The sequence below is a fragment of the Zootermopsis nevadensis genome, unplaced genomic scaffold, assembly GCF_977971745.1.
Source record: "Zootermopsis nevadensis isolate Lab colony 2312 unplaced genomic scaffold, Znev_1.0 Znev_ptg000009l, whole genome shotgun sequence".
Lineage (NCBI taxonomy): Eukaryota > Metazoa > Arthropoda > Insecta > Blattodea > Termopsidae > Zootermopsis > Zootermopsis nevadensis.
This window is the reverse complement of record NW_028259141.1, coordinates 5,433,528-5,460,185: the sequence shown is the minus strand read 5'-3', so window position 1 is coordinate 5,460,185 and position 26,658 is coordinate 5,433,528. Positions and strand designations below refer to the sequence as shown.

Sequence of the window (26,658 nt, the reverse complement as noted above, 5' to 3'; positions counted from 1 at the left end):
TTAACAGAACAAATAAAATCACTTCCTCGCACAGAAGCTGGGCTTTGCAGATTCTCGAGGATGTCCCCGGACAGAGATGCCAATTCACCCAAGCACACATCCGCCCGGAAGCTCAAATCTCTCGTATCAATGCCGGTCAAATTCTGATTATTCAGATATTAATCAACATCCACTGCAGAAACACGCAAGAACACTGCATTATGAGAAATTTAATAACCCAGGAGACTCCCATTATAAGCGCTTTCGTTATCCGCGTTTACGTATATACGTTGTTTTATTTAAGCATAATGTGAAGCATCATTATCCTATCCGTGGCCGCGGTAGAAGCTGAGTTTAGAGCGCAGTTTCGTTGACTAACGCTACCATTTTGACTCCCGAGGACTACAAATAAAGACGTCTCGTGGTACATCGCTCAGAAAATCCGCGGGCATGTTATACATTTCCCATTTTACGAGTTTCGTTACACACAGCTATTCGCTCTGTACAAAAGACGTAAAAATGACAAAACCAAATAAGAGATGCATGGAGGAAGTTGAAATTTGTCGGAAATCGTGGAGGAAAGACATCACTTGTACACAGAAGAGGGAATAACAAGATAGAATCTTACGGAAATACGCAAAGTCACTCGAGATAGAGGCAAATGGCAGGCACTAGTAAACACTGTAATCAAACTACCCTTCCGATAAAACAATGGATACTTTTGACTGTTAGTAGAAACAAACCACATGAGTCACCGTCACTCTTTAACAAGTTTACCTCAAAAAAGTCAAGCATCGTTCCATGAAAACAATAAAATCAACTTTAAACAAAGAAGTTCTTGCCGGGAGCCGAGAAGTGATCATTGCTTTCAACTTTATCAGTGAAAGTACTGTATTTACTTTCTCTAAAAAAATCTGATTTTTTTTTTCCCCTGTATTTATTGACACGTACACACACAGTCTTCATGCCAACTCAATAGCTTTTCGCATACGAAAAATGTATTACGTTCATATTAATTATCATTAATCAATCATGATTGATTCTCAAATTACTCAACGATTATCTTTAAATTACAGATGTAAACAGTTCTTTTAGCATTAGCGTAAACGAAGAACACCTTATGTGCCCCACTCATGTCCGTCCGCCTGTCGCGTCTTTCAGAAATCCTCAGCCTAAGCCGTCCCCTGAGAACAAGGCAACACCCAGAGTCTCAGCTTCCTAGAGTTCTAACACCATCTTCGGTTAGCAGGTCTTAGCCCATCCTTTTCTCGGACTGGGACCTGTTCATATACGTTCTTGGCAGATGATCCAGAAGTGGTTTGCCATTGCCTTCTTCTGTGTGTGAATGGAGTAATTGTTGGGATGCCACGGAGGAAAACTCCGTGTTGCCTAGACCACGACCTTGCCCAACACAAGTTATAAATCTGAGCACCACCGGGAATTGAACCCGGGACCCCAGGATTACAAGGCCAGCGTTCTAACCGCTAGACCACCGTCAATGCTTTCAAAATCAACAGCTTCGCCCACAGAGACGGGCTTCACACCATGAAGGATAAAACACGTCCCATTTCCGGACCCCTCAGTATCCCCAGCTGCTCTCCCTATTAATTCATATTCTTACATAATTCTAAAGAGACAACGTTGAATAGTGAGTGTGTAAAGAAAGCCTGAAAAGAGTTCCACTTTGTAGCCTACAGCGACGACAAGAAGTTCAATAGGTAAGAATTTGGAAGGAAATTGTCGTGTTGTGTAAAGTCAATATACCGGCTTTGATCCTGAGAGTGAGAAAAACTACCAAAAACTTTCGTTATGAGATTTCAACAGGGTCATCAACCTGCAAGTCTGTTTGCTTTCAAATCTCTTGCGTGTGAACATCACAGCAATCAGCTTTAGCCAGTGAATTTCTGCGACATGTCAGTCCTCGGTCAGATAAACATTTCACATAATTTGGTATGACATCGCAAAACTCTGGAAGCATCGGCTTTTGGCATTTGTCAACCAGGGGCGGTCGGTCACTGACCTCTTCATGATAGAACGGCCACCCACTGAGATTCACGACTCGAATAAGTCCGTCGAACTTTTCCTGAATTCGGCCTCGTTGTCGGAAAGCACAGTAGGAGAGAGAAAAGTATTACGTCTTAAGGGAAGTAAGGTAACGGAAAACTAAATTACACATAGCAAAAATTAGTGATCTCCTAAGACAACGGAAAAAAATTTCGTAAACAAAACACCGAGAAAAAAACATTCGAAAACTAAATATTACTGTTAATATGACACAAATGGATTCATTTACTACATTATCGAACAGGAGACTACAACGCAACCGGACACACATCCATATCTCGAGTGGGTTTCGAACCTACGATCCCAAGCCCTAAACCTCGTCCGCAATAGTCAAGTTATTTCAATACAAGTCGCTTAAAAAACAAATAAACTAAATTAAATTATGTGACTAATGTGAACTGTTTCAAGAAATTTAAAGTCTACTGGAAGGACTGTTTTAGATTTTTAGAAAAGTATAAACAACTTCAACTTTTTATTTAACTGGCAACTTAAAAAACGTGTACTACTTGACTCCAGTTTATTAAAACGCACAAAACAACAGTTTTTTAAGTTGGTATTATTGGGAAGCAGACTTAAAGGATTTTAGGTTTTCACGGCGGTGAATTTGAAGATGGCCGTCTTCTGGGTCGTGGTTAAGACGTTTACAGACTTATCAGAGGTCCTTGCTGCCTCCATCATCAGAGCGATCATCGCCCATATCGCCCTGATGATGGAGGCAGCAAGGACCTCTGAAAACGTCGGTAAACTTCTACCAGACTACACGGCGTAACAACCCAGAAGACAGCCATCTTCTTATAGGCTTTTGTTTAAAAAAATATAGTTTTTTGATACACACCGAGAGTTATGTGCGTTATGACCACATTAGAAAGTTTTTTGAGTGTACGAAAACTACATAATGTAATGAAATGTTGACAGAAAATTATGGCGATAGAAAAGTGTGAGCTGTTATGTGAGAAATTCTTCCGAATAGTACAAACTGTGAGGATTATTCATGGCGAAGTTGTGGACCAATATTTGTTTACAGGCTACTTAACGACCTTTTGAACATTTTATACCTATCAAGTTCTTTATTTTGGATATTCTTTTCCGTCACCATTCCCAGACTGGCTCAGTGGTTCACAAAGTTCACATCTTTGTTTTGCTTTACTGTGGAAAGCAGAGACTTTAAACGTGCAATTTGAACTGTTTTATCTTCGCAACTTACATTCACTTTGAGTCTTCTTATTTAAGCCTGCGAGCCTACTTCGGAAACAAAGCTTTGTTCGCGTGGTACATGCTTTGTACATCTCTCACTCGTTTGACTGGAAGCGAACACAGAAAATCTTGGGTTCTGTGCGTTAACAAATCCTTCAGTTTCTGTCGGTGAGTGGTTCTTGAGTCATGCTGTGCAGACCTGTGCCGTTCTACACATCAGGCTTTGTCTCTCACAATGCCAGCAATTAACTCGCACCGTGAAATAATCGATTAGTGTAAGGCTACCTCTCGTTCAGCGCTTCAGAGAAGTTCCTGAGAAATACTTTTTTTCAAGAACTGCTAAACTATTGACAATCCCAACCGATAAAGCAGTTTTCTACATTATTTATTTTCCACACAACTCCTTACGAGTTCAGTTAAAATAAATTTAGCCGATTTCCTTTTGTAAGTGAACTGTGTGACCAAATTTCAAAGAAAGCTGCCGATTGGTTCCATAGATAAAATGGTGGACGTCGAATCAAAGTTCGTTACCACGTCCACAAAATCCAGTAACGCATCGTCGTATCACCCACGTGTCTGCAAAACACGCGAAGCAGCCACACCGAATGCAGTTATTTTCACTGTGCGCATGCGTAGTTGAACTAATAACACGTGACGCCACCTCCACCTGTAGAAAGTGTCAATGGGGAACAATGGCATACTGTCTTACGAAACACTGCCATATTCCGCATATTTGTTCTGCCTCTTCACTATCTTCTTCGGGGGTCTAAATATATTTTTTGTTTAAACAAATCATTCAAAGAGCATTCTCAGTAACTAAACTCTTGCCTCGGTTTACGCAAGAATGACGTCACTTAGTTCTATCAGCGACTCACACCTGGACTGGTGCTGTCATCTGGCGCCGTAACTGAAAATCTACGGAAGTCTTCAACACTGTTTCTGGCAGCATAAAAATGCGTCCTAAATCTCTCACTCTCGCACGATGAAATCTCCGTATTATACACACAGCAGCAGCATGGTCTAAGCTTCCGACGTGAACATACATGGTCTTTGAACACTATGATCCAACTCGAGGAACGTTTTTCTGCGTTCTACTGTGTTATGCTGTCTTGTACACTGTGTATACCCAATGACTACAAGGATAAGAGTTGTCCAACACACTCAGAATCGAACGGATTACATTACATTCATGCCCTGTCACAGCTCGGGCGGTTAATCGCGGCTGAGACCCGGGTTCGTTCCCAAGGCAGTCCATATGAGATCTGTAATGAATAAATCGGAACTATAACAGGATCATCTTCTAATATTTAAGCATTTCCCTGTTAACATCACGACGTAGCGTCTCAATTCATACGTTAAAGGACATGTTACAATACCAAAGAAAATTATAAAATGCGAAAGAAAGAAAAACACTGGTGTGGAAATGTCTTAATTTTCATTTACAGTTCTTGAAAAAATTAAGACGTGTTGCAAATTTGACAGTACATATCGCACACAGGTAGTCGAGGGTAAATATTTATTCATAGCGATTAATATAATTTACTCAACTATGCGAATAAATTAATTCTCCATAACAATCGACGTTGTACATTATTATTACTTTGGAAACAGACTTACTGTAGAATGCCAGCGGCAAATTTTGAGTTTGTCTATGACAAAATATAATAAAATAATCTACTGGTGGCGTGTTTCAATATTTACGCTTATTATGGCGCAGTGATATTCTGCCGTAATGTTTGTTTCGTGTTCTTTCTATAAAAAGTTGTCAGTGGACCCACGGTTCCGGAGAATTTGACGTAAATACGTCTATACGGAAAGGAAGTTTATATTTTGGCTTTATTCTAAATATTTCCTTTATACATGCTTTACAATTGAGATAAGTTTGATTAAGACTTTGCTTATTTAACTTGAATTAGTTACGCTTAAGATGGGTCTGTGGTAGATGAATGTAATGTAATGTAAGGCAATGTAATGAAATGTTTTATAGGTAACAACAATGCCGAGTAAACAGATGACGTTTCCTGGGTAACCAGGTTACACTTTTTCGTTTTCCTTTTTTGCCGAATGACCCTTCAATATAGACGTATTTACGTCAAAAAAACTTATCGTATATCAAACATGTGCAATATATTTTATAAAATCTACGTAAACCTGATGAAGGCCGTTTCCGGTTGAAACATGTAGCCAATTATTAACGAACACTGGATAATAGTCAAAACAGAGTGGTAAAAGTGACAGTTATAAGAAAAGACTACAAGAACTAGACCATGCAAGTTTGAAATATCCTTCTATAATATTTGAAAGCGTTATATAATCTGGTCTCTGCACAAAGGTTTTCCATTTCCATAAGCTAGCTAAGCCACGTCCAATTGCAGATCGGCGTCGAACATAAACGCGCATAAAATGCAACTAATTGTAATTAGAACCTGAAATAGCCCAAGGACGAGCTTCGTATCTGGATGTATTGTAGTGTTAGCAAAACTCGGAATTATTGCCGCTATTTCACTTTTGCTTTGAGAGCGCTGTAAGAACAGTTTTTGCTTCCTGTGTAACTATGTACCTTAACATTATCACCACTCACCGCAATTTCGAATGGATCCTTACCCATTCTGGGCCGAGGTAACCCAGATCAGAAAAACACTCCACAGAGCACAGCTTCTCTAGAGAAGCTAATGGCACGCGTCAGTTAGTTAAATTCAAGGCTCTTTACCAAGTCAAAAGTTGATCACCGCGTTTACAACAGCCTGTTATCGGTCCCTATCCTGAGCCAGTTGAATGCAATCCAACCCTCAATCATTACAGTATGTCAATTTTAATATTATCATCCCATTTACGTCTGAAAATTCCGTATGGTCTTTTCCCCTCCGGCTTTCGAACCCAACGTTTGTACACTCCGTGCAGCAAAAATCAAGGGTTTACATTTCTTCAAAGTCCTAAACAGTACTCAGATGTAATAATTCAGAGACTTGGTACAGAATTTCTGAAAAGATATTAATTTATTGACTGGGTAAAAAATATATTTAACTAAGAGTATAAAGCGACCATCAAAATTAATCTACCAAAATACATGAAGCTGTGAAACTTGCATATGTTACGGTAAACATTTCTCACGCCTTTTTCTAGTGTTTCAAAAAAATCTTGTGCGTAAGTGCAAGACTGAACTAAGTCCATTACTCTTTTCTGTAGTTTTATCCAAGCAGGAAGGCAAATGAGGGAACCTTCCTCACCCCTACAGGAAATTAAACACAGGGAAATCATCTACCAAAAACCTAAGCACGGAGTCCTGCGCATGCGTAATACACCACCCCTTGCTAAATAAGTTAGAACATTCACTAACTGGAAATGTGCTGTTTCTTATCGTAAGTATAGACGATGCTACAAGGTAGGGTCAAGTCATTTCTGCCTGTTGAGTACAATGACTGCCTACAGGCTGGATGACCGGGCGACAATTCCCCGAAGAAATATCTTTCTCTTCGTCAGATCGGCTCTGGGGTTCACCCAGCGTCTAACCCAATGGATATCGAGGGACCTTTACCCGGGAATACGTCGAAGATTGGATAGGAGGCTGAGTGTGCCCCAGATTTGAATCAATTACTTAGATCTTAGTAAAGTAAGAAATGACAAACTTATTAATCATTACTGAAATGGGTAGAAAGGCAGGCTTTATAAAACAGGTTCGTCAACCACAACACCCATGGGAAACCGAATTCTGGTACGAGGTGCGATCAGAAAGTTTCCAGAATGTGTCAATAGAGGACGAACCGGATGTAGTACGAGCTTCTGCCAATAGGGGGTGCGGCCTACATTCATAGTGAATCAGTGTGCCAGCCGGCATCATCGAATTAGCATCTGTTTCTTAGTTACGGGCGTTTTGGTAGTGCATTACACCGACCCTCCTGCGATTTCGGAATGGCGTGTGCATCAAATTTTGCCAAAGACTCGCCAAAACGGCTACGGAAACCTATGAAATGCTAAAGCAAGCATTTGGGGAGTCCGCAATGGGTCGAGCACAAACTTTTGTGTGGCATTCACGGTTTAAAAATGGCCGAACCTCTGTCGATGATGACGAGCGTTCTGGACGACCATCTTCGAGCACAACGCCCGAAAATGTTACGAAGATTCGGCAGGCCATTCACGAAGATCGACGTCGTACCATCGACGACTTGTGCGACATTGTTGGGATAGGCTATGGGACCTGTCAGCTGATTCTAAAGGAAGAACTCCACATGCGACGCATCATGACAACGCGCCAGCGCACACCGCCCTCAAAGTTCGGCAGTTTTTGGCCTCAAACACCATGGCCGTCATCCCGCACCCTCCTTATTCGCCGTGTGACTTCTTCCTCTTCCCAAAGATGAAAATTCAGCTAAAGGGAAGGAGATTTGAGACGATAGAAGAGATTCAGGCAGAATCGCAGATGGTGCTTGACAGGCTGACAAAGAAAGATTTCCAGGGATGCTTCCAGGCTTGGCAGCGGCGCTGGGATCGTTGTGTTCACTCCCAGGGGAACTACTTCGAGGGTGATGGATGAATTTAATACCTGAGATAAGTGTACGGGTTTTTATAGGCGCAGTCTTGAAACTTTCTGATCGCACCTCGTATGTGGATTCTCGGCCGAACCAAAGTCTTCCCGAATACCAACCAACGCAACGGAACCAAAACATGACCAAATGAAACAATAGAAAGGTGATTACGCAACACAAAGAACGCCAGCAGCGTCAGTCGAAACCGTCCATCGTTAAGGACGATGGCCTCAGTGAAGACCAAAGACCGAGATGTTTATAATTGAGTTATTACAGCTCTGAGTCATGTTCTGACGGCGAATATAAATTCGTTTCTGTCCCGAGGAGAAAAAACCCTAAATTATTCATTAAAATCATGGCGTCGTACGCAAGCAGGGCCTCAGGATGGGGCCGGTCGGATTGATTGGCAGCTAGATTAAGGTAGATGAATGGGGCCGCTGCGGGCTCCAGTCTGAAGCTGGGGAGCGCCATGGCTCCATTTAATCTGCCGCCAACGACTATCAAAATAAGGCGAATTTCTTACGCGTAAGATAAGAAATATTAACCGAAGTATAACAGATGGAGAGCTTTTATAACTTCGGCTTTCGGCGATGAAAGCATCTCCAGTTTCCGTGTATATAATGGCTGGGTGTTTTCGGCAGCTTTACACATGCCAGGCGGAGACTTGTACAGGTAGTCCTCGATTTACGCCGGGGATGTGTTCCTGGACGAACCGGCGTAAATTGGAACGATTTTATAATGTAAATCAATGGGAAGTCAATGACATTCGTTCCCAGCACCCAAACATTGACGAGTAATTTAAAGCTCTGAAATAACGTAAATAAAATAAAGGGAATTTAAAAAATATATTTTATACATTTACAATCGGCGAAGGCGTGATGAAGCGGCGTTAGTTCTTTAACGAAGTCCCTCGTTGAGGATCGTCATGTTTTTTAAAGAAGGCATGTAGTGTGGACTGTCGTGATTTCTTTCGAAGAGATTAAATTAGTCCTTTGAAAGTTTAAAGCGCCAGGAATGAAACTGCATAAGAGCAAACTCGCATATGCAAAAGTTTGCATTTCACAAACAGCTTTTACCGATTCATCGATCTCATTGGAGCAAATTCGCGTTATCAAAATATATGTAATTGCAGAGATGACTGTATTTATAATTTTTATTCAAAATCAGCGATGTAAGAATTACGATTTAGTATAAGAATCAGTACGAGATACATTGTAAAACGTTATAATTAACAGTAAAATATATATTTTCCCACTTTTTGACTTGGTTTCAAAATCGGCGTTATTCTGAATCGGTGCAAATTGGACCGGCGTAAATCGAGGGCTACCTGTATTAAGAAGATGGGTATCTTCTGGGCTGTAGCGCCTTGTAGTGTGGTAAAAGATTACTAACGTTTCAGGGCAGAAGATTCTGGCCTAATAATATGTTAATGGGCGAGTGAACGTTATGGTATTTAAAAAAAAATCTGACGATGCGCAGTGAGCTAAACACGTGTATATTGACAAATACTTGTGATTATAAATCCTGCCATTACAGTTCATGAAACAATTACCTAAAGCGACCTCAGCATACTGACCTCACGGTACTGAGGTTTGTTAGTTGTAGAGCTTTACCTTTCCGTCCCCCATACACCTTCATGGTTAGGTACTGTTTGGCTGATCAAACCAAGGTGGTCAGAAAAAATATATTTTTTTCTCATAATGTCCAACACACACGGCTCATCGCTCTGATGATGGAGGCAATAAACACCTCTGAAACGTCGGTATAAACTTCTATCAGACCACATGGCATAACATCCAAGAAATCGGTCGTCTTCAAAGAAAACGCTACTTAGGTACTACAAAAACTGAATGATGTTCTATTACGCAACATTTATTAAATACTTATGCAGTCATGGATTCAGTACGAGCTCAATCCAATGTAAAATGCCTCCAGCCCTGCTCGCAGTTTGCTGGTTTGACTCCAAATAAGGATCAGGCGGAGCACGTGGATATGGTATGAGGTCTGCCGTTCAAGCTACGCCCACCTCCCAGGTGGTGGTCCGCTTACATCTCTGGCATTCTAATACAATGGCTGTAATCATGACTGGAAGGTAACTCTGTTCAAAGCGCCAGTTCCTCGTCGACCTGACCAGGCAGACTAACATTAAACCAATTTACGACTAACAAAAGACCTGAAACGAAATACTGTCGTATGCAATACAAGATATATGGTATAATTGTACAGGATTCAGGAATGGAGTGAAAACAACAAGTTACCATCTTGGATTCGCCTCATCTGCAATTTCTAGAGTGACTGTAACATTACCTCCACCCCTCCTACACTCAAACTAAGCGTGATGGAAACTTCACCTGTATTCACCTGCAAACAGTAGAAAACCACTTCGCAATCCCCAAATCTGGTCGAGATTCGACCTCAGAATATCTACCATCAGAGAGGTCCTGGGACGGATAAAACCATTTCACATCATCACAACACTGCAGAATGACACGGGTCTTAATTTTACCCTGATTCTAGTCTCAGCGACTATACTGTTTACCCCAACCTAACCATATGCCAAAAGACGTTACGAACTCTTCAAAGCTGAAGCTCATCTATTTAAGAAATCAGTCCGTACCACGAAGAAAATACGTAAATAATCGCTAAATACACAACACATATTCATTACTATATCATAAATTTACCAATGAGCTTTAAAAGGGTTGAACTACCCATATCTCCAATTCGTTCTTCACGCCCAGCCCATCGAACTGGTACTTTTAGCGGCGTATATCTCGCAAAGTACATCGTATAATATATTTCAGAGTACATAATATGATAAAATATTTTCCCATACCACTCTGTCTACAGAAGTTTTAAAAATATGTTGTTCCTACAAAAGACGAGGTATTTATTACTCAAAAATTGAGGTTGTGGGAAAGTTATGCGTGTTTTTGTAATTTATTTAAAGTAAAAAACAATTCGCCATCCATCACCACTTACATCAGCCTGAAATACAAGTTCGACAAGGCAAGCCGTGTACGTTTTCGTAGTAAAACGGTATATGATGATGGCTTTAAAGCCAAGACTAATATTCAAGAGAATGTATAATCAAACCCCGAGATCCAGTCGGAGTGTTATCCCGGCTCTAAGTCCCCGGTAATTAATTATTCGATCATTATTCAACTAAAATTTGACCAGTCGTGTTAACCGTGCAAGCACAGTTAACACTTTCGTGGTTCAGCTATTTAAATTATGTAACCAATATTGTACTCCTACGCCATGTTATGACCTTTGATTGCGTATCTTAGAATACGTAGCAAAATTAAACTTCGAATTCCCAAATTCTTACCTCCGAATCCGACCAACATCCATCATCAAGTCACGCTCCGCCACTGTGATACAACGCTCATATCAACTGTTGGAGTTATGTACGTGAATAAGAGACAGGGATCTGATAGAAAAAGCCCGTACTTTTACGTGAAACACAAATCGAAATTAATCGATTTTCTAATGCCATCTAACTAAAACAATCACCACGTGAAAAAACATAAATCTTCAATTCCTACATATTTATTTAGAGCATTTTTCATATAAAACAAAATTACCAATTTAACGCTGAATTAATATATCATCATTAACAGAGATGCTTAGCAACATACGTTTAACACTTATTCACGTAATGACAGTGTGAACATTTCAATATCAGTTTCACATAGGACGATGAGATGGGATAGGCATGTAGCGCGTATGGGGTAGATGAGAAAAACATTTTTGTAGGTGGACTGAAGTGAATAGACCACTTGGAAGATTTATGCGTCGATTACAAGATAATATTAAAATAGATCCTAAGGAGATAGGGTAGGAGGTTAATTACTGTCGTAACACGACTCCAGAAGACAGGTGACTGGCTCATATGTAAACGGTAATGAAACTGCCGATCCCATAAAAGAGTTTGCTCCATGGATTCATTTTAACTTGCTCAGGAAAAAAAACGAGCGTAAAGCGCATTTATAAAGCGTGTGTACTCCAAAAGATTTCACGTTTCTGTTCTGCTTAGCTGTATTTAATAATATCGAACAATGTTGAAGCGTTTGGCATGAACCATCAGACGCAGTATGTTCCAGAAATGATCAACGAACTGTTTCGAGACATATCGTGACGGTATAGTCGATTATCACTCACACTTCGTCTTCATTACGTCACGGGGTCTGATTCTCACTGCGCATGTCCGGTAAACCGAGCGAGATTTTCCTAGTCCATCTCACACGTCCAGAGATACTACACAGACCACAACTGCAGGCTTTCGCTCCCCTACTTCAGTATTCACAGAGAGGGGAAAAAATTCAGAAGGGATTACGTGCTCCTAAAATACTTGACAAGTGTTCGAATGAATCTGATGCTACGCGAGCCAAAATCTGATAAACGCAACGTTAAAATCCAGTGTCCGATCTGCCATCGGTAAACACGTTTAACTATCCTATAATATCTTAATTTTTAAACTCTGTAATGTTCTCCTCTCCGCGCCTATAGATTCGGCAACTTCTCCGACATCTGTGTAACGCGTGTAGACTAAACATATACTTGAAAAGCAAAGAATATCCACGTTCAAAATCGGGACCACTAAATTTTTACGTCGTTACGAATATGAAATCTGTCTCTCGTATTAGAGCAAGAACACACATTGACGAAGTTTGTGGACGTACAAGTACACCCCACGCCATTTCTTATGCTACTTACCAAATTTCGCCTAGCGTGAAAACTGACGTGCACTTGGTTCATCGACTGGACGGACAGACACGACCAGCCCATAATGCGTTCTCGCTATTAACTTGGTGTATAAAAAGCAGCCAGCCCACTGACCAACCCTCATTATCGCTTTATTGATCACATCGCCTCTCTAAGAATGTGGAATCAGGAGTAATCAGGGATTAAGACTACGTCCTTCAACAACGCGATTTATGCCGACGTATGAATTACGTTCTGCCAGTGACGGATGGTCTGATACTTGCTGATGAAAGCACGCATGATTCTCAGAATCTTCAGCCTGACAACATCGGATTCTGCAGTTCTTATTAAAACAGGCACAAATCGCAGTTCGTGACAGAGCAGATTAAACGTTCTTTCAATGGAACACGTCACCACAAGACATTTTACCGTATTTATCCGAACACTATCGAGGAGCTTATTTTCCTAATATCTTATGTTTCTTAAACAATGGCTGACTCTTATATCTTAAAAACAAACCTTCAATGAGACTAATTTTTACAAGACCAGTACTACTAAGCACTGTTTTTTCAGAACTGGTAGCATTGAAATAAAAGTTGCTGAAAGTGATTGTCCGCAGCGTTCATGAACAACAACTGGATGCTCAAAAATGGCCAAAATGCTTTGTAATATATCCTTCAGCAATACTTCTTCGAAGTTATTAATGGCGCTTAGGGCTTCTATGCGTACAATCTAAGCTGAAGACGTGTGTAGGCCCCACAGGGGGAAAAAATCCTTGGTCAGAAATCTCTTTGACACAACCTGACCTTCAAATAATTTCGACTATCGCACTGACGCCGAGACAAAACTTTCAAGCACCTGATGTAACTGGATTATTATTATTTATTTTATTTAGTGTTCTGTCTGACGACAGGTCCTTATGAACAGGATCCTTCCATCCATTTCTCGGACTGGGACCTGTTCATATACGTTCTTGGCAGATGATCCAGAAGTGGTTTGCCATTGCCTTCTTCTGTGTGTGAATGGAGTAATTGTTGGGATGCCACGGAGGAAAACTCCGTGTTGCCTAGACCACGGCCTTGCCCAACACAAGTTATAAATTCGGGCACCGCCGGGAATCGAACTCGAGACTCCAGGATTACAAGGCCAGCGTTCTAACCGCTAGACCACCGTGGCGGTATTGTAACTGGATAAGGATTCAAAATGACTGAACCTATACAATTCTATCGCCACTGGTGCACACATAGCGGTTTTAACAGCTGAACTTCTAGCAAGTGGATTAGTTCAGAGACATTTATTACAACCACTAAGAAAATACTTCCTTACTAACTTGTTCAAACCGGTCTAGAGGAAAATTAATGTTGTTGCTCTTTTAAATTCCGGTCCATGAATCACCGATCATTAGTTACACAGACAATTATATTTATCTATAACACATGTCATCATTCAACCGTAGTAAAAATATATGTATACTAGCCACCCAAGAAAACAACGACTTCTTTCATATTTCAGGGAAACTCTTACCACCTCGAATTCCGTATGCGCGATACGAAGAATGATATTTACTCTTCTCTGCGTAGCAAAGAGTGAGTTCAATCTCGATTAAGTCATTCAAAGTCTAACGTTACACGCAAATCAAATCGCTTTACGAAACGACAGACTTTCAAATTAGTAAAAGTCAGATCTTTTAAATTCCTACATTCGAAACAGTGAACACTGAATAAAATTAAAAACAGGCAACTCTATCTATTAAAACTTAGAAATGTCTTGTCAAAGAATCTCCTCTGTCCTATAAATGTTTTTTCTTCTTCTACGAGGTGCGATCGGAAAGTTTCAAGACTGTGTCAATACCGGGCGAACCGGATGTATTAAGAGGTTCTGCCGCTATGGGGTGCGGCCTACATTCATAGTGATTCAGTGTGCCAGCCGGCATCATCGAATTAGCATTTGTTTCTTAGTTACGGGCGTTTTGGTAGTGCATTACACCGACCCTCCTGCGATTTCGGAATGGCGTTTGCATCAAATTTTGCCAAAGACTCGCCAAAACGGCTACGGAAACCTATGAAATGCTAAAGCAAGCATTTGGGGAGTCCGCAATGGGTCGTGCACAAACTTTTGTGTGGCATTCACGTTTTAAAAATGGCCGAACCTCTGTCGATGATGACGAGCGTTCTGGACGACCATCTTCGAGCACAACGCCCGAAAATGTTACGAAGATTCGGCAGGCCATTCACGAAGATCGACGTCGTACCATCAACGACTTGTGCGACATTATTGGGATAGGCTATGGGACCTGTCAGCTGATTCTAAAGGAAGAACTCCACATGCGACGCATCATGACAACGCGCCAGCGCACACCGCCCTCAAAGTTCGGCAGTTTTAGGCCTCAAACACCATGGCCGTCATCCCGCACCCTCCTTATTCGCCGGATTTAGCTCCGTGTGACTTCTTCCTCTTCCCAAAGATGAAAATCCAGCTAAAGGGAAGGAGATTTGAGACGATAGAAGAGATTCAGGCAGAATCGCAGATGGTGCTTGACAGGCTGACAAAGAAAGATTTCCAGGGATGCTTCCAGGCTTGGCAGCGGCGCTGGGATCGTTGTGTTCACTCCCAGGGGAACTACTTCGAGGGTGATGGATGGATTTAATACCTGAGATAAGTGTACGGGTTTTTATACGCGCAGTCTGGAAACTTTCCGATCCCTCCTCGTATATCTCGTTATGGAATACTTCAAAAGCAACATACAGCATCTAAAATCAATTAAACACATTACTGAGAAGCTTATAAAATTCTACGTTCAGCTAGTCAAGAAATGCCCATCATTTTATAGAACCCGAATTTACATTACAGCGTTCACAAAACACGCACATTAACAAAAAATACAAATATTTTATGCACTGCTATATATATTCAATTACTAAAGCTTCCGAATACTTTACGTTTGCCGATTTTACGTAACATTTCGCACTGTTGACATCTGTAGTTAATATAATATATAGGCTCATTTACAATCGGTCTCCATGCATACCATATTCAAATCTCCTGTTAGTATCGTAATGACACTAGTGACGATCCCACATAAAATTTCCCTACTACCTTATTGGTAATACTGATAGCATCAACGCGATTATCCGATGATCGAACGATGTACATAATAGCTTTCATACAAATCCGAACGTTGTTTGGGAACACGTTTTGGACAAACTTTCTTTTCATAACAAAACAATAAACAGATGTTAAAACGAAATCCTCTTGCTTTATCACACGCCTTGTCAAATTCGAACAATCGAGATCAATTTTTAAGACGAGAACGTGATACAGAGTATTTGTTTTAAGACCATTGATTCATTTTAAATTTTAACTAAGTCATTAAAGGGCTATTTAATCGTCCTTTGTTATAAAAACAAAATTACCGGACGCATCTGACGTCATGACCAAATGCCGGTTGATTGAGTATAATTAAGTTAATTATACATGCAGAAGATAAAACCTCGCAGGGCTGAGAGGAATGACGTAGAACAGAACTAATTGAATGCAATATTAATCCACAGATAAGAAATCAATACTGATATTTATGCTGGTCTACAAATTATTAATAAACTGTATCGGGCGGGAATAATGTAATTTTACATCTCGACAGCACGTCCTAATAACTTCGCTACAGAACCATTTTAATACACCATTATTCAACGCAAGAAAAACATTTCTTCCAAATAAAAATCTCACGCGCCTGATTGAATAAATCATCTGATACCAGAATTAATACAATTCGTTTTGTACAGGTATACAATTTATATCTCCAGCCGAGTATTATTAATAATATTGTTAGTTACCGTCTTCTGGGTTGTAACGCCGTGTAGTCAGATACAAATTACCAACGTTTCAAATGTCCTTGCTGCCTCCGTCACCAGGACACTCATCGCCCTGACGATGGCAGCAGCAAAGACCTCTGAAACGTCCGTAAACTTCCACCAGACTATACTGCGTTACAACCCAGGAGACAGCCATCTTCGTACTCACCACTGTGAAAACCTCAAATCCTACTTAATTATAATGTTATTGCTTCTTAATTATTGTAAAGTTATCTTAAAACATAAAAATTAATAAACATTACGATTCTGTCCGGTTGCCATCCAAGTGGTAAATTCAACAAATAATACCTTGTAGTTAGCTGCCTTACTGGTAGGAATGTTTCTCTCTTACCTGTAACAAACAATATAACACAATCACATAGTTAATAATAAAGACTCATAGTGTTTAAAATATTTTATCCTTAAAACAATAGTGAACGTTAACCAACAGTTAGAGCTACATTAAACTGACGGTATCGAATTGATGAAGAAATCTGACATCACAGTGAAGTTATCTGATAACTGTGCCGTCACCGCGAAACTGCCTTACCGTTATGCGCGACCACAGAAACGGTTAAGGTACAATTTGGCTGCACGCGACAGAGACAAGCGACCGAGGCAGGCGACAGAGACGGGAGACGGACACATCGCAGCTTGTCGCCACACACTTCTGAGGTGACGACCGAGACATGCGGCAAAGTGTTTGTTTTCTTTGTTTTGTTGAGACATACGTGCACATATTCTGTGAAAAATGAGTACAAAAATGCTTCCAAAAAGGTTACTCGAGAATAAGAAGAAGATGATGTGTTGCTGTGTTATTTGTTGCGAAAGAAACAAAGAAAACCTCTGAGTTCAATATTCAAAACCAGACGCGAAGAAGGATCTTTCTGTCGGTGGTCAGTGGTCGGTTTTCTGCTACTAATTCTACCAATTGCTCGTCTTGGTCACCAGTAAAGTTAATTTCTGCCATTATTTTACTCAACAACACACGTGCTGCCTGAGCCCGTCGCGAGACACTTACTGGTCCGAGAGCGGTCTCCTGTGCTTTTTCTCTGTCTCGCGCTCGTAATTGTACTTCATACGATTGTACAGAGAGCAGACAGGAAGCGACCAGTCTCGGTCTCGTAACTCTGTCGCCTGCCTCGGTCGCTTGTCTCTGTCGCGTGCAGCCAAATTGTACCTTTACGCGGTTTCCTGTACTGTATATGCTTTTTATTTCTCATCTGGGACGTATTTATAGCGAATTTAACGACGCTCTCTTTAATCAGATTTTACACAACTGAATAAAGAATCTTGAAGAAAATTAATTGGACAAGGTGGGGAAGAAAGCGGCCCTTGCCAAATTTGATAATATTCCATTAATTTGACTGAAGAGACTGAGGATCCCCACGACAAACTTCACTCAGGATAGCCGAACTCTGGGATGAAATGTAATGTTACAGCAACATGGGATAAAAGATTTTGTCTCTGCAGAAAATTCCAACAATTATGATAAAATCCGTGAACGGTTTTAAATTTAATGTGATATAAATTGATTAGGCTTTTTTATACAATTTTGTATCCATTATTCATATCACTATACATACAAATCCATTACCAGTATTACAGATATGAACAGTTAAGACACTAAAACTCAAGTTATAATTTTATAGAACGTACACCAATTCCATACTTGACAAAATTACCAACATAAGAACATCTGCACCGAAGTGCAGACATTCAAGTGTTGACAAAGCTAATCAAAACGAAAGATATTACACTGCGAACTAATTATTTTAACGTGTATGATTTCAAATCTGCACCACACACATAAATGTTACAAATCACCAGTTTCCTCAATGTACCATTTTTTAACAAATTTCGTGCTTTCAGTTTGAGAAAGAAACACGGAACAATGGTAAAGAAGCAAGACTACGAAATTATTCTATTCTTCCGCTGCGTTTTGTGTAAACACCACAACCATCCGAGGGGCTGCGAGCACTTGCTGTATGTTTATGGACACAAATTAGAATTTATGGCAACACATTTCATAGCACAAGTGTTTTAAGGCGTGAAACACACATCCAAACATAATATTTATACTGTTGTAAGAATTTAAAACAAACATTGTAAGGGAAGTAATGCGTCACTCAGTTTGGTTGCATTGGGGCAAAGCCCTTCGGTTCATAAGTGTCATTTTTTTGGATAACGGTCTCAGTAAACCGCACACCAATTTCCCCTCCGTGGGGTTAAACATCACTCTCCTCTTTATCTTCCACGTTTCATTGTCTTTCTTCTTATGAGGCAAAGATACATTTCAACAGCACATTAAGTATCCTCATTTTAATGTTTACTGACAGCGTTATATTTTACTATTTTTTAGTGTCTAAAAATTTTAAATTAATATAAATTATGTTATTACGTTTCGGGGACCGGCTGTCTCAATCTTCAGATAACATTCAAACGAGGCGTTACGAAGTGATTTTATCTGACGCGCTTACCAGCCGATATCTGATCGATCCTCCTATTCTGTGTTTAACCTGAAGACGTAGACAGCCCAGGGCATGTACGAACAGCAAGGACAGGCGAACCCAAGCTATTTTATTTGTTAATATTAAGTTGTGCAATATTTATTAATAACTGCTAAGTGGACACTTACACTTCTAATGTTAAATTTCAGGTACGACCGTTTTATTGTAAATTTTTCAAATCATTTAACTTATGATAACTGACAGATAATAAGGTAGGATTCTGTCGTCGTCGTATGTGGGCGAAACAAAGAAAAACCTGTCGAATATTCGTTTATAACGATACCCTCGCGGTTCCCACATTTCTAAAAGTTGACCAACATCATTTCATTCTTGATTTGAAATCTTATTCATAACCCATCTTCTTTCCGATCATCACGAATCAATGGTTCTTGGTATGCGTTATGATGTAGAAAACTTTCGCACGGTAGCCATCTTGTCGTTTAACATTTCATAAAAAAAAACATTACAGCAATAAAAGATGCACACTTTTCGTACATCTATTACCGCAACGAAGATGGCCGACTTCCGGGTTGTAACGCCTCAAATCCTATTACCACACATTTTAAAACTCTTACGCAACGGCAAACTCCATCCCACCTCAGAAGTTATCGCGTCTGATGTCACCATTACCGATTGTAAGAAATAAAAAAAAAAATACGAAGTTGGGATTGACTTACCATTTTTTTGAAGGCCATAGCAAATTTCGTGGAAATCGGTCGGTTTGCAACACAGGGTGTAACACCAAGCCACTTCATACGCTACAACTACGTGTCTCTCATCTCTGTCCCACCACAGAGCATTACTTATGTTTCTCCTCAATCAGTGAGGTGATCAAACACGAATTAGTTTCGATGATATATTCCTTCCCCCAAGCAAACTGTGCAGACAAGTAAAGCCTCTTTCAGCAGCGAGAAGAAAGACTTCTTTATCCCTACCCATTCTTTAAGAGTTGCTGTAATCTCTCGACAGATGGGGCGAGCGTGCCACGGAGCGCATGAATACATATAACAGGAAGTGACGCCATGAAAAGAAATTACCTCATTCTCAATAATAATCCAATCAGTCGGTTGCTATGGCACCAGTAACTATCTTGCCACATCGGGGCCAAAAAAAAGCATTAATTAAACGGTAGTTTCAAGTCACGTCCTTGGAATCACCAGAACCTTTACTCTCTTTGTATACTACCCATTCTTCATAATTTAAACTCAAGTAACTGAGCTGCGTCGTGCTTTTTCTCAGCCCCTTCAGCTAAACTGTGAAATAGTACACCTTAAATATGCCACCCTCACATCGGTCCTGATTCAACAAGAATATTCAGTCAGCTATGTATAACCAGCGCAAGTGATACAGCGTTGTTTAAAAATATTAAACATTCATTCCTATCCCACATGCCAGGAATGGATAATGTCTACTCACACGTAGGTTTCCAAAGAAATATAATAAACTGAATATTTGAAAGAACTAATTTTTCTTCAAAAACATTGCTTTTCAAAACTTGAGGCAAATCGGAGAAACAAATGCGCAAAATGTAAATCACCTCACTAATAATAATAATAATAATAATAATAATAATAATAATAATAATAACAAGAGTATAGAAGGTCAAACGGCATTCATAAATACCCATGGTTTCAACTTCCTCAAGAGGTTAGTAGATCTACGCGCCACAATGTCGAGAATGTATCGTATAAATCCCTACGGAATTCGATTCCATTTCCGCCCCTGTTAACGTCTCACAAATCGACAAGTGCATTGGTAAAGGTTACTACGAATCGTGAGGTGTCAATAGTGTATGAGTGACGTAAGAAACGGGTCGAACCAACTTCTGCTGTCACCCTCTGAGCATTATGAAATTCATTACTCTGTACAAATCTTTATGTACGATTAAAATACAGAACAAGCAAGCAATAGGACGGATTTTCAAAAACTATACATCATCGATTATCGAATAAGAATATCGACCTTGTGATTCTGTATCAGTGAATCATACACGATAAATACTTAAACCTGAATAATTTAAAAATATACTCTTCACGAACAATTTTGACTGATGAAATTAACTTCCTGAAGAATATGGGTTCTCAACTTGTTCCTGACGTGAGACCACATTCACCTAACTCAACGATTGCAAGGTTATCAATTAAGACATTTATTAGGCCAAACTTACTATTACAAACACGTTCACGTTCGTACATAACCAGATAATTTTCTTTCTTTACCACAATAACAGATTTCGTCAAAATCATAACACGTTCGATCTCGCAACGTCGCAATCTTAAATCCAACTTCGCAGCAAAACCGACAATTAGCCGCCATCTTGTTTGATTCCAACTATAGATGTCAGGGTTAAAATTACGCAGGTTTTTCATACGTAATTGAACCCTCAGATTCTCATACACTTGGCTGATTAACACAAGTAACTTGAGCCCAATAAGTACAAGAATAAGAAGTCAACGAGCTAAAGGAAAAGGGCTAGACACAAAAGGAATAAACAAAGAAACAGAACGGTTTAAGGAAGGCGGAGGAGGGGGGAGGCAAGTGGAAGAGTGAATCAGCATTCTGAGAAACAAGTGCCAAGCAGACAAGGGTTGTAACCCGAACAGCAGCTCTTGCAATAGACTCTACTGGATCACGGGTTTACGAAAACCTATTAGTCTAAGCGGAAAAATTGTGATCATATTTGTACATCGCGCCGTACGCCCCCCTCCGGCTCTTCCACGGTCACTTCTGCGCATGCGCAAGGAGTAACGCACAACAGCCAGCATCTATCCGCCTATCTCTACAGATACGTAGACATCTTGCCTCACCCAGAGTATTTAAAACTGTACTTAACGCAGTTCCCATAACTCATTGTTGCCTTTGTATCCGGCAACCACTGGCGTAGTTAATAAAACTGCACGAGTCGCCGCTGTAAAAAAACATCAAGTACAGAAGTAAAATTACGCAGTTTAGGAACAATTACTACAGGAACGTACGAGGGCGACACCTAGACGCCAGTTACTGTAATTAATACGGAGAGACTGGAATGGTTTCTCGAAGTCTCTTGTTAACGAACGATGATAAATTCTTGTAACTTTTTTGCAAGAACGTTTCTGGTCGCAATTTTTGGGGGGCTGATGCAGAATATATGTCGTGAAAACTTCTGCCAGTTAATAATCAAATTCATTACATTTAAAACAAAACAAACTGTTCTTTCGCTTTAGGGATTTATCAGGATACATAGCGGGTTGCTTTAACACTGTATCAACTGCAGTGAAAATTCAGCGTTATACGTTAAAAGATACTGGGGTTGGTTAACTCGAAAGGGATGGGAAAAAAGAGTAGTCGTGGACTTTATCAAAATATTATCCCAGCATTCGCCCTTAGGTCTGACGAAAATAACTAAAAACTGAGAAGTGAGGGCATGGCATATTATCTCGGCTTTCGGCTTGCGATGTGTGGTTATTGAAGCAGGATACGCAGTTGGTAGCTGAAGAAGTGAAGAAGACTGGGTCGATTTACAATCCCACATCTTTCCAGGACGGATATCTGACAACTTGTTCCATGTGCAATCGTGAATACGGGTCACAATGTATTTTAAACCACTTCATAAGTTGATTCAATATGAGAAGTACACATTTAAACCTCCAACACCAAGAAATCTTCTTTAACCACATACCGCAAATATACGTGACGAGTTAAGCTAAACTTTACACTGTAAATAACATGGAAAAAAAAAAACGAACTGCGAAATTACACGTTTCTTCAATATTTAAGCAACAAACACATTGCATAGTTCACAAATAGCTTACATTGTACATACGCATTATACCACACGCATTACATATTAACACATGCATATAAACGTCACCCGATATTTTAGGAAGTCTGGGAGCGAGATTACGTAAAAATATTCCAGAGATGTGGAGAGACATACGACATATCTTCGTCTTTCTACTATATTTTTCATCCAAGAACTCTGCTGACGACAAAGACGACAGCTTAAGTAAAACACATTCACTAGACTTGTCCGATGCTCTATTGCTTCAAAACGTCTGACGGCTTGCTGAGGCGAGGATGACGGATTTTGGAGAAAGAATTTCTCCTGGTTCCCTACCAGAAATAACACCCAACTCCGACCTACAATATCTCTACAAATACATAAAGTAACCCCCCACCCCCGGCTTTCCAGCGATGGGCCAAAAAGTAATTCATAAGATGACGACGGAATGTTCCACAACACTGTTCCGACAATTGCTACAATTAGTCATAAACTTTCCTTCTGAAATCCTGTTTCTCTATAAATAATATTTTCTGATATTACACAAAATGTGTGTAATTTTTCGTTAATTATAAACATTTAAGCTGCTACTGCAGAACACCGTAAGCGTCACAACTCCTTTCACCTCTGCAGAAGACGTCTCTGTTTACCGACGATGATTTATCGAGAGTCGATACCGACACACGATATCCGATTGGCGCAAAGCCACGACAGTGACGGGCGTCTGTAGTCGGCCGGTATAAATGCGTGGTCAGTTCAGACGGCGTAGTCACCTTCAACGAAGTTTTCCTATCCCTTTCAAAGGCACTGCTACAAACTACAAATGAAAATCCCAGTCCATAAAATTTCACAGCGAACAAACTAGTATAAAATAAATATAAAGGACTTTATTACATGAGATTGGTAGGGTAAAACGTAATATGATGGACTGCTAACACATCAGCTTTAAACAAAGTTAAAGGATAACAATTTAAATGGATCTAACGATTAAATTAATTTATTCGAACCGCTGAATATGCAGCCATCTTCGAGTTAAGACACTGACTGCAACTTGAGAAAAAAAATCTTTCCCTTTCATCAAAATGGGAAGGGACTACAAGAAAATATTGAAATTTTAACATAGTTTCAATAAACTCGTCCAAGTTACTACCTCTGATTTTATCACCTTGTTATACGATATTCTCTAATCTCTTGTTGTTTCGTCCTCTATAGTTAAAATATAACACTAGCGTTGCTTAAAAGCAAACGTCTTTGAAGCCTTCTCAGTTACCCAATTATCACGAATTATCCGTCATGTATCGCCGCCTCCAAGAAGCAAAATTTTAGTACTTTTATCAAGGTTTCTATTTTATACTCAGAACAGTTGTGAAACTTGTGCGTTGCCAGTATTTGGGTTAAGCAAACAAACAAAAACGCGTGCGAGGCGACGAATATCAGCGCAAACATTTGAACTGCGTTCGAACTTCGTTGTAACCCAGATCTTCAATCTGCTCCAAGGCCCCGCGGAGGCCTCCAGGGACACTTTCTAGCAACCAGCTAGCCAGATGTGCCCGTGTTGCTTCGTGAGACTCCAAACGACGACTGTTCCTTGTTCTTCCTCAGACACTCCCAGTGAAAGCGACACGATAAACTGGTCACGTTTGTTCAGCGGTGCCTAGTTTGAATCACAGCTCAATTCCTTTTGTTTTATTTCATTAGTGTGTCTGATTACTGGGTTTTCAATTCCTGGCAGGAACAACAGACTCCTTTTCCTCTGCGTCCAAATAGGCTCTGGGGATCACCCAGACTCCTATCCAACGGGTACAGGGGGAACCTATCCCCGAAAGTAAAGCGGACGGGACCTGACGCTGACCACAAAACTCCATCTAGAGCCGACGTCAGTAAAAGGTTGGACCATACCTACGCCACCCCATACGTTTTCATGGCGTCAGAAGTACCAGAGAAATATTTACCTTCATATTAATATTTTAATATTTTCCGTCAAATCACAATTTTAATAAGATAATAAAATATAAAATATTTAAAATATCATTTCACGTTCCGCATCGAATGATCGATTTACAAATTGGTACGTCTCTTACGACATGTTTCGGTTATATTTAACCGTCCTCAGGTATAAATTAGATTGGTAAATTCAAAACTCGAATTACAATCATTTACAATGTTATGCAGTTTATTGAAATGTTCTTATCAGATTATTCTTATATATTAGAACGACGTTCCAATTTGTAAATCGATCATTCGATGCGGAACGTGAAATGGTATTTTAAATATTTTATTATCTTATTAAAATTGTGATTTGACGGAAAATATTAAAATATTAACCTAATTCACAATATGACGCAAATATACTACCTTATTTACCTTCATATCTAACAACGCTATAAAGCTGCTCAGATCACAGATTTACAGGGTCAAATGACAATGAATAATAAATTGTAAACGTCACAGAAAAGAAGTCTTTTTTTAATAGAGTAAACCAAAGTAGTTGAGAGTCTGCTGGCATAACTTCCTCACCCCTGTGATAAAATTAGTATAATTTTATAAAAATGTAATAAGACACAAAACAACTAACCGCAAATATCAAAAAAAACAAATAATATAAACACAAACGTATGACGGACGCAAAATATCTGCGAGCCCCAGCTGTGTCACAGTACGAAAGAGTGGAAAATGGAAATGGCACACCTCGGTTAACTGGCCAACAAAGCTCAAAAGATATCTTGCGAGAAAATAAAACAATTTATTTCCGCAGAACAGACGAACCGTAACAAAATTTGGCTCACGTTTCGCCCTACAACACACAGAAAATTTTCAGACGCCGATACACTACGAGTGTTGACGTACAATTTGGACACCCCTACCTCTACTTAGTCGCAGGGTTATTTTTTGCAGCCGTCAGCAGAAGACGTGGGTGCCTTTCCCAGTTGAAACACGTGTCCACATCACAGGGGCAAATTACTCGCCTCGTCAGCAGCGAACTGCTGTTTCAGAAAGAGGTTGAACAAGAACGCACGAGTTCAAAATCGCTCACAGTACCACATGTGATGTCTCAGGGAGCCCACTTCTCGTCATAACATCGAACACGAATGTTGTACTTTGGCATATCGGCATTCCTTCAATGCTTGTAGAACAGAAAACTCCACTAACAGCCCATAACAAATCGATTTTACAAGGATTGCTGAAAAAAATATTCGATTAAGACACTCCAATTTAAACATACGCGAACTTCTGTGGCCAGAACGATTCTAGCGCCAATCAATGCAGTGTGTAAAATATTTTAATATCGTAATAAGTGTTTAAAAATAGCCTGTTCCGTATCACACGTGCACAACACATAACAATGAACGGTAACTGCGAAATATCGATTTATTTTTCGATCTGATAAGTAAAATATTTTGTATCGCATCTGTTTTATGCCAATAGATACAAACATGACGACGCCGGGTAATATCCGAAAAATACACAAAAGTATTCGGAAACTGTACTGCATGTGTACATAAATCAATAAATAGTCCATATAATTATTATTTTATAGTTCATGTTTGCCTCACTTCACGCGCTGCAGCATTTAAAACTAGTACACGTAATCTATTTACCTATTTATCCACCACCAACCACCCATCCACCCATCCATTCATTCATTTAACACACACGATATTTCACATGCGCGCAATAAGCATTCGATGTAAACATAACTACAGGTAGCCCTCAGTTTGCGCCGGTCCAATTTGCGCCGATTCAGAATAACGCCGATTTTGAAACCAAAAGAGTCAAAAAGTGGGGGGGGGGGGAATGTTACTATTATTTATAACGTTTTACAATGTATCTCGTACTGATTCCTATACTAAATCGTAATTATTACATCGCTGATTTTGAATAAAAATTATAAATACAGTCATCTCTGCAATTACGTGTTTTTCGTTAACGCGAATTTTCTCCAATGAGATCGATGAATCGGTAAAAGCTGTTTGTGAAATACAAACTTTCGCATATTCGAGTTTGCTCTTATGCAATTTCATTCCTGGCGCTTTAAACTTTCAAAGGAGGACTAATTTAATCTCTGCGGA

The 26,658-nt window shown here is 39.8% G+C and overlaps 1 protein-coding gene across 27 annotated transcripts in view; it reads right to left on the bottom strand.

Moving 5' to 3' along the window:
* The window catches only part of trol (terribly reduced optic lobes), a 363,907-nt gene that overhangs the window by 242,236 nt on the left and 95,013 nt on the right, over window positions 1-26,658 (bottom strand). The window contains exon 1 of one of the 27 annotated variants that reach the window (XM_087345588.1): window positions 19,506-19,676. The exons of the other annotated variants lie outside the window; for them this stretch is intronic. Coding sequence (XP_087201714.1) covers window positions 19,506-19,583 — 78 coding nt within the window. The 5' untranslated portion in view covers window positions 19,584-19,676. Of the gene's footprint in view, window positions 1-19,505; window positions 19,677-26,658 lie in introns of those variants that run through there. 27 annotated transcript variants of the gene reach the window in all.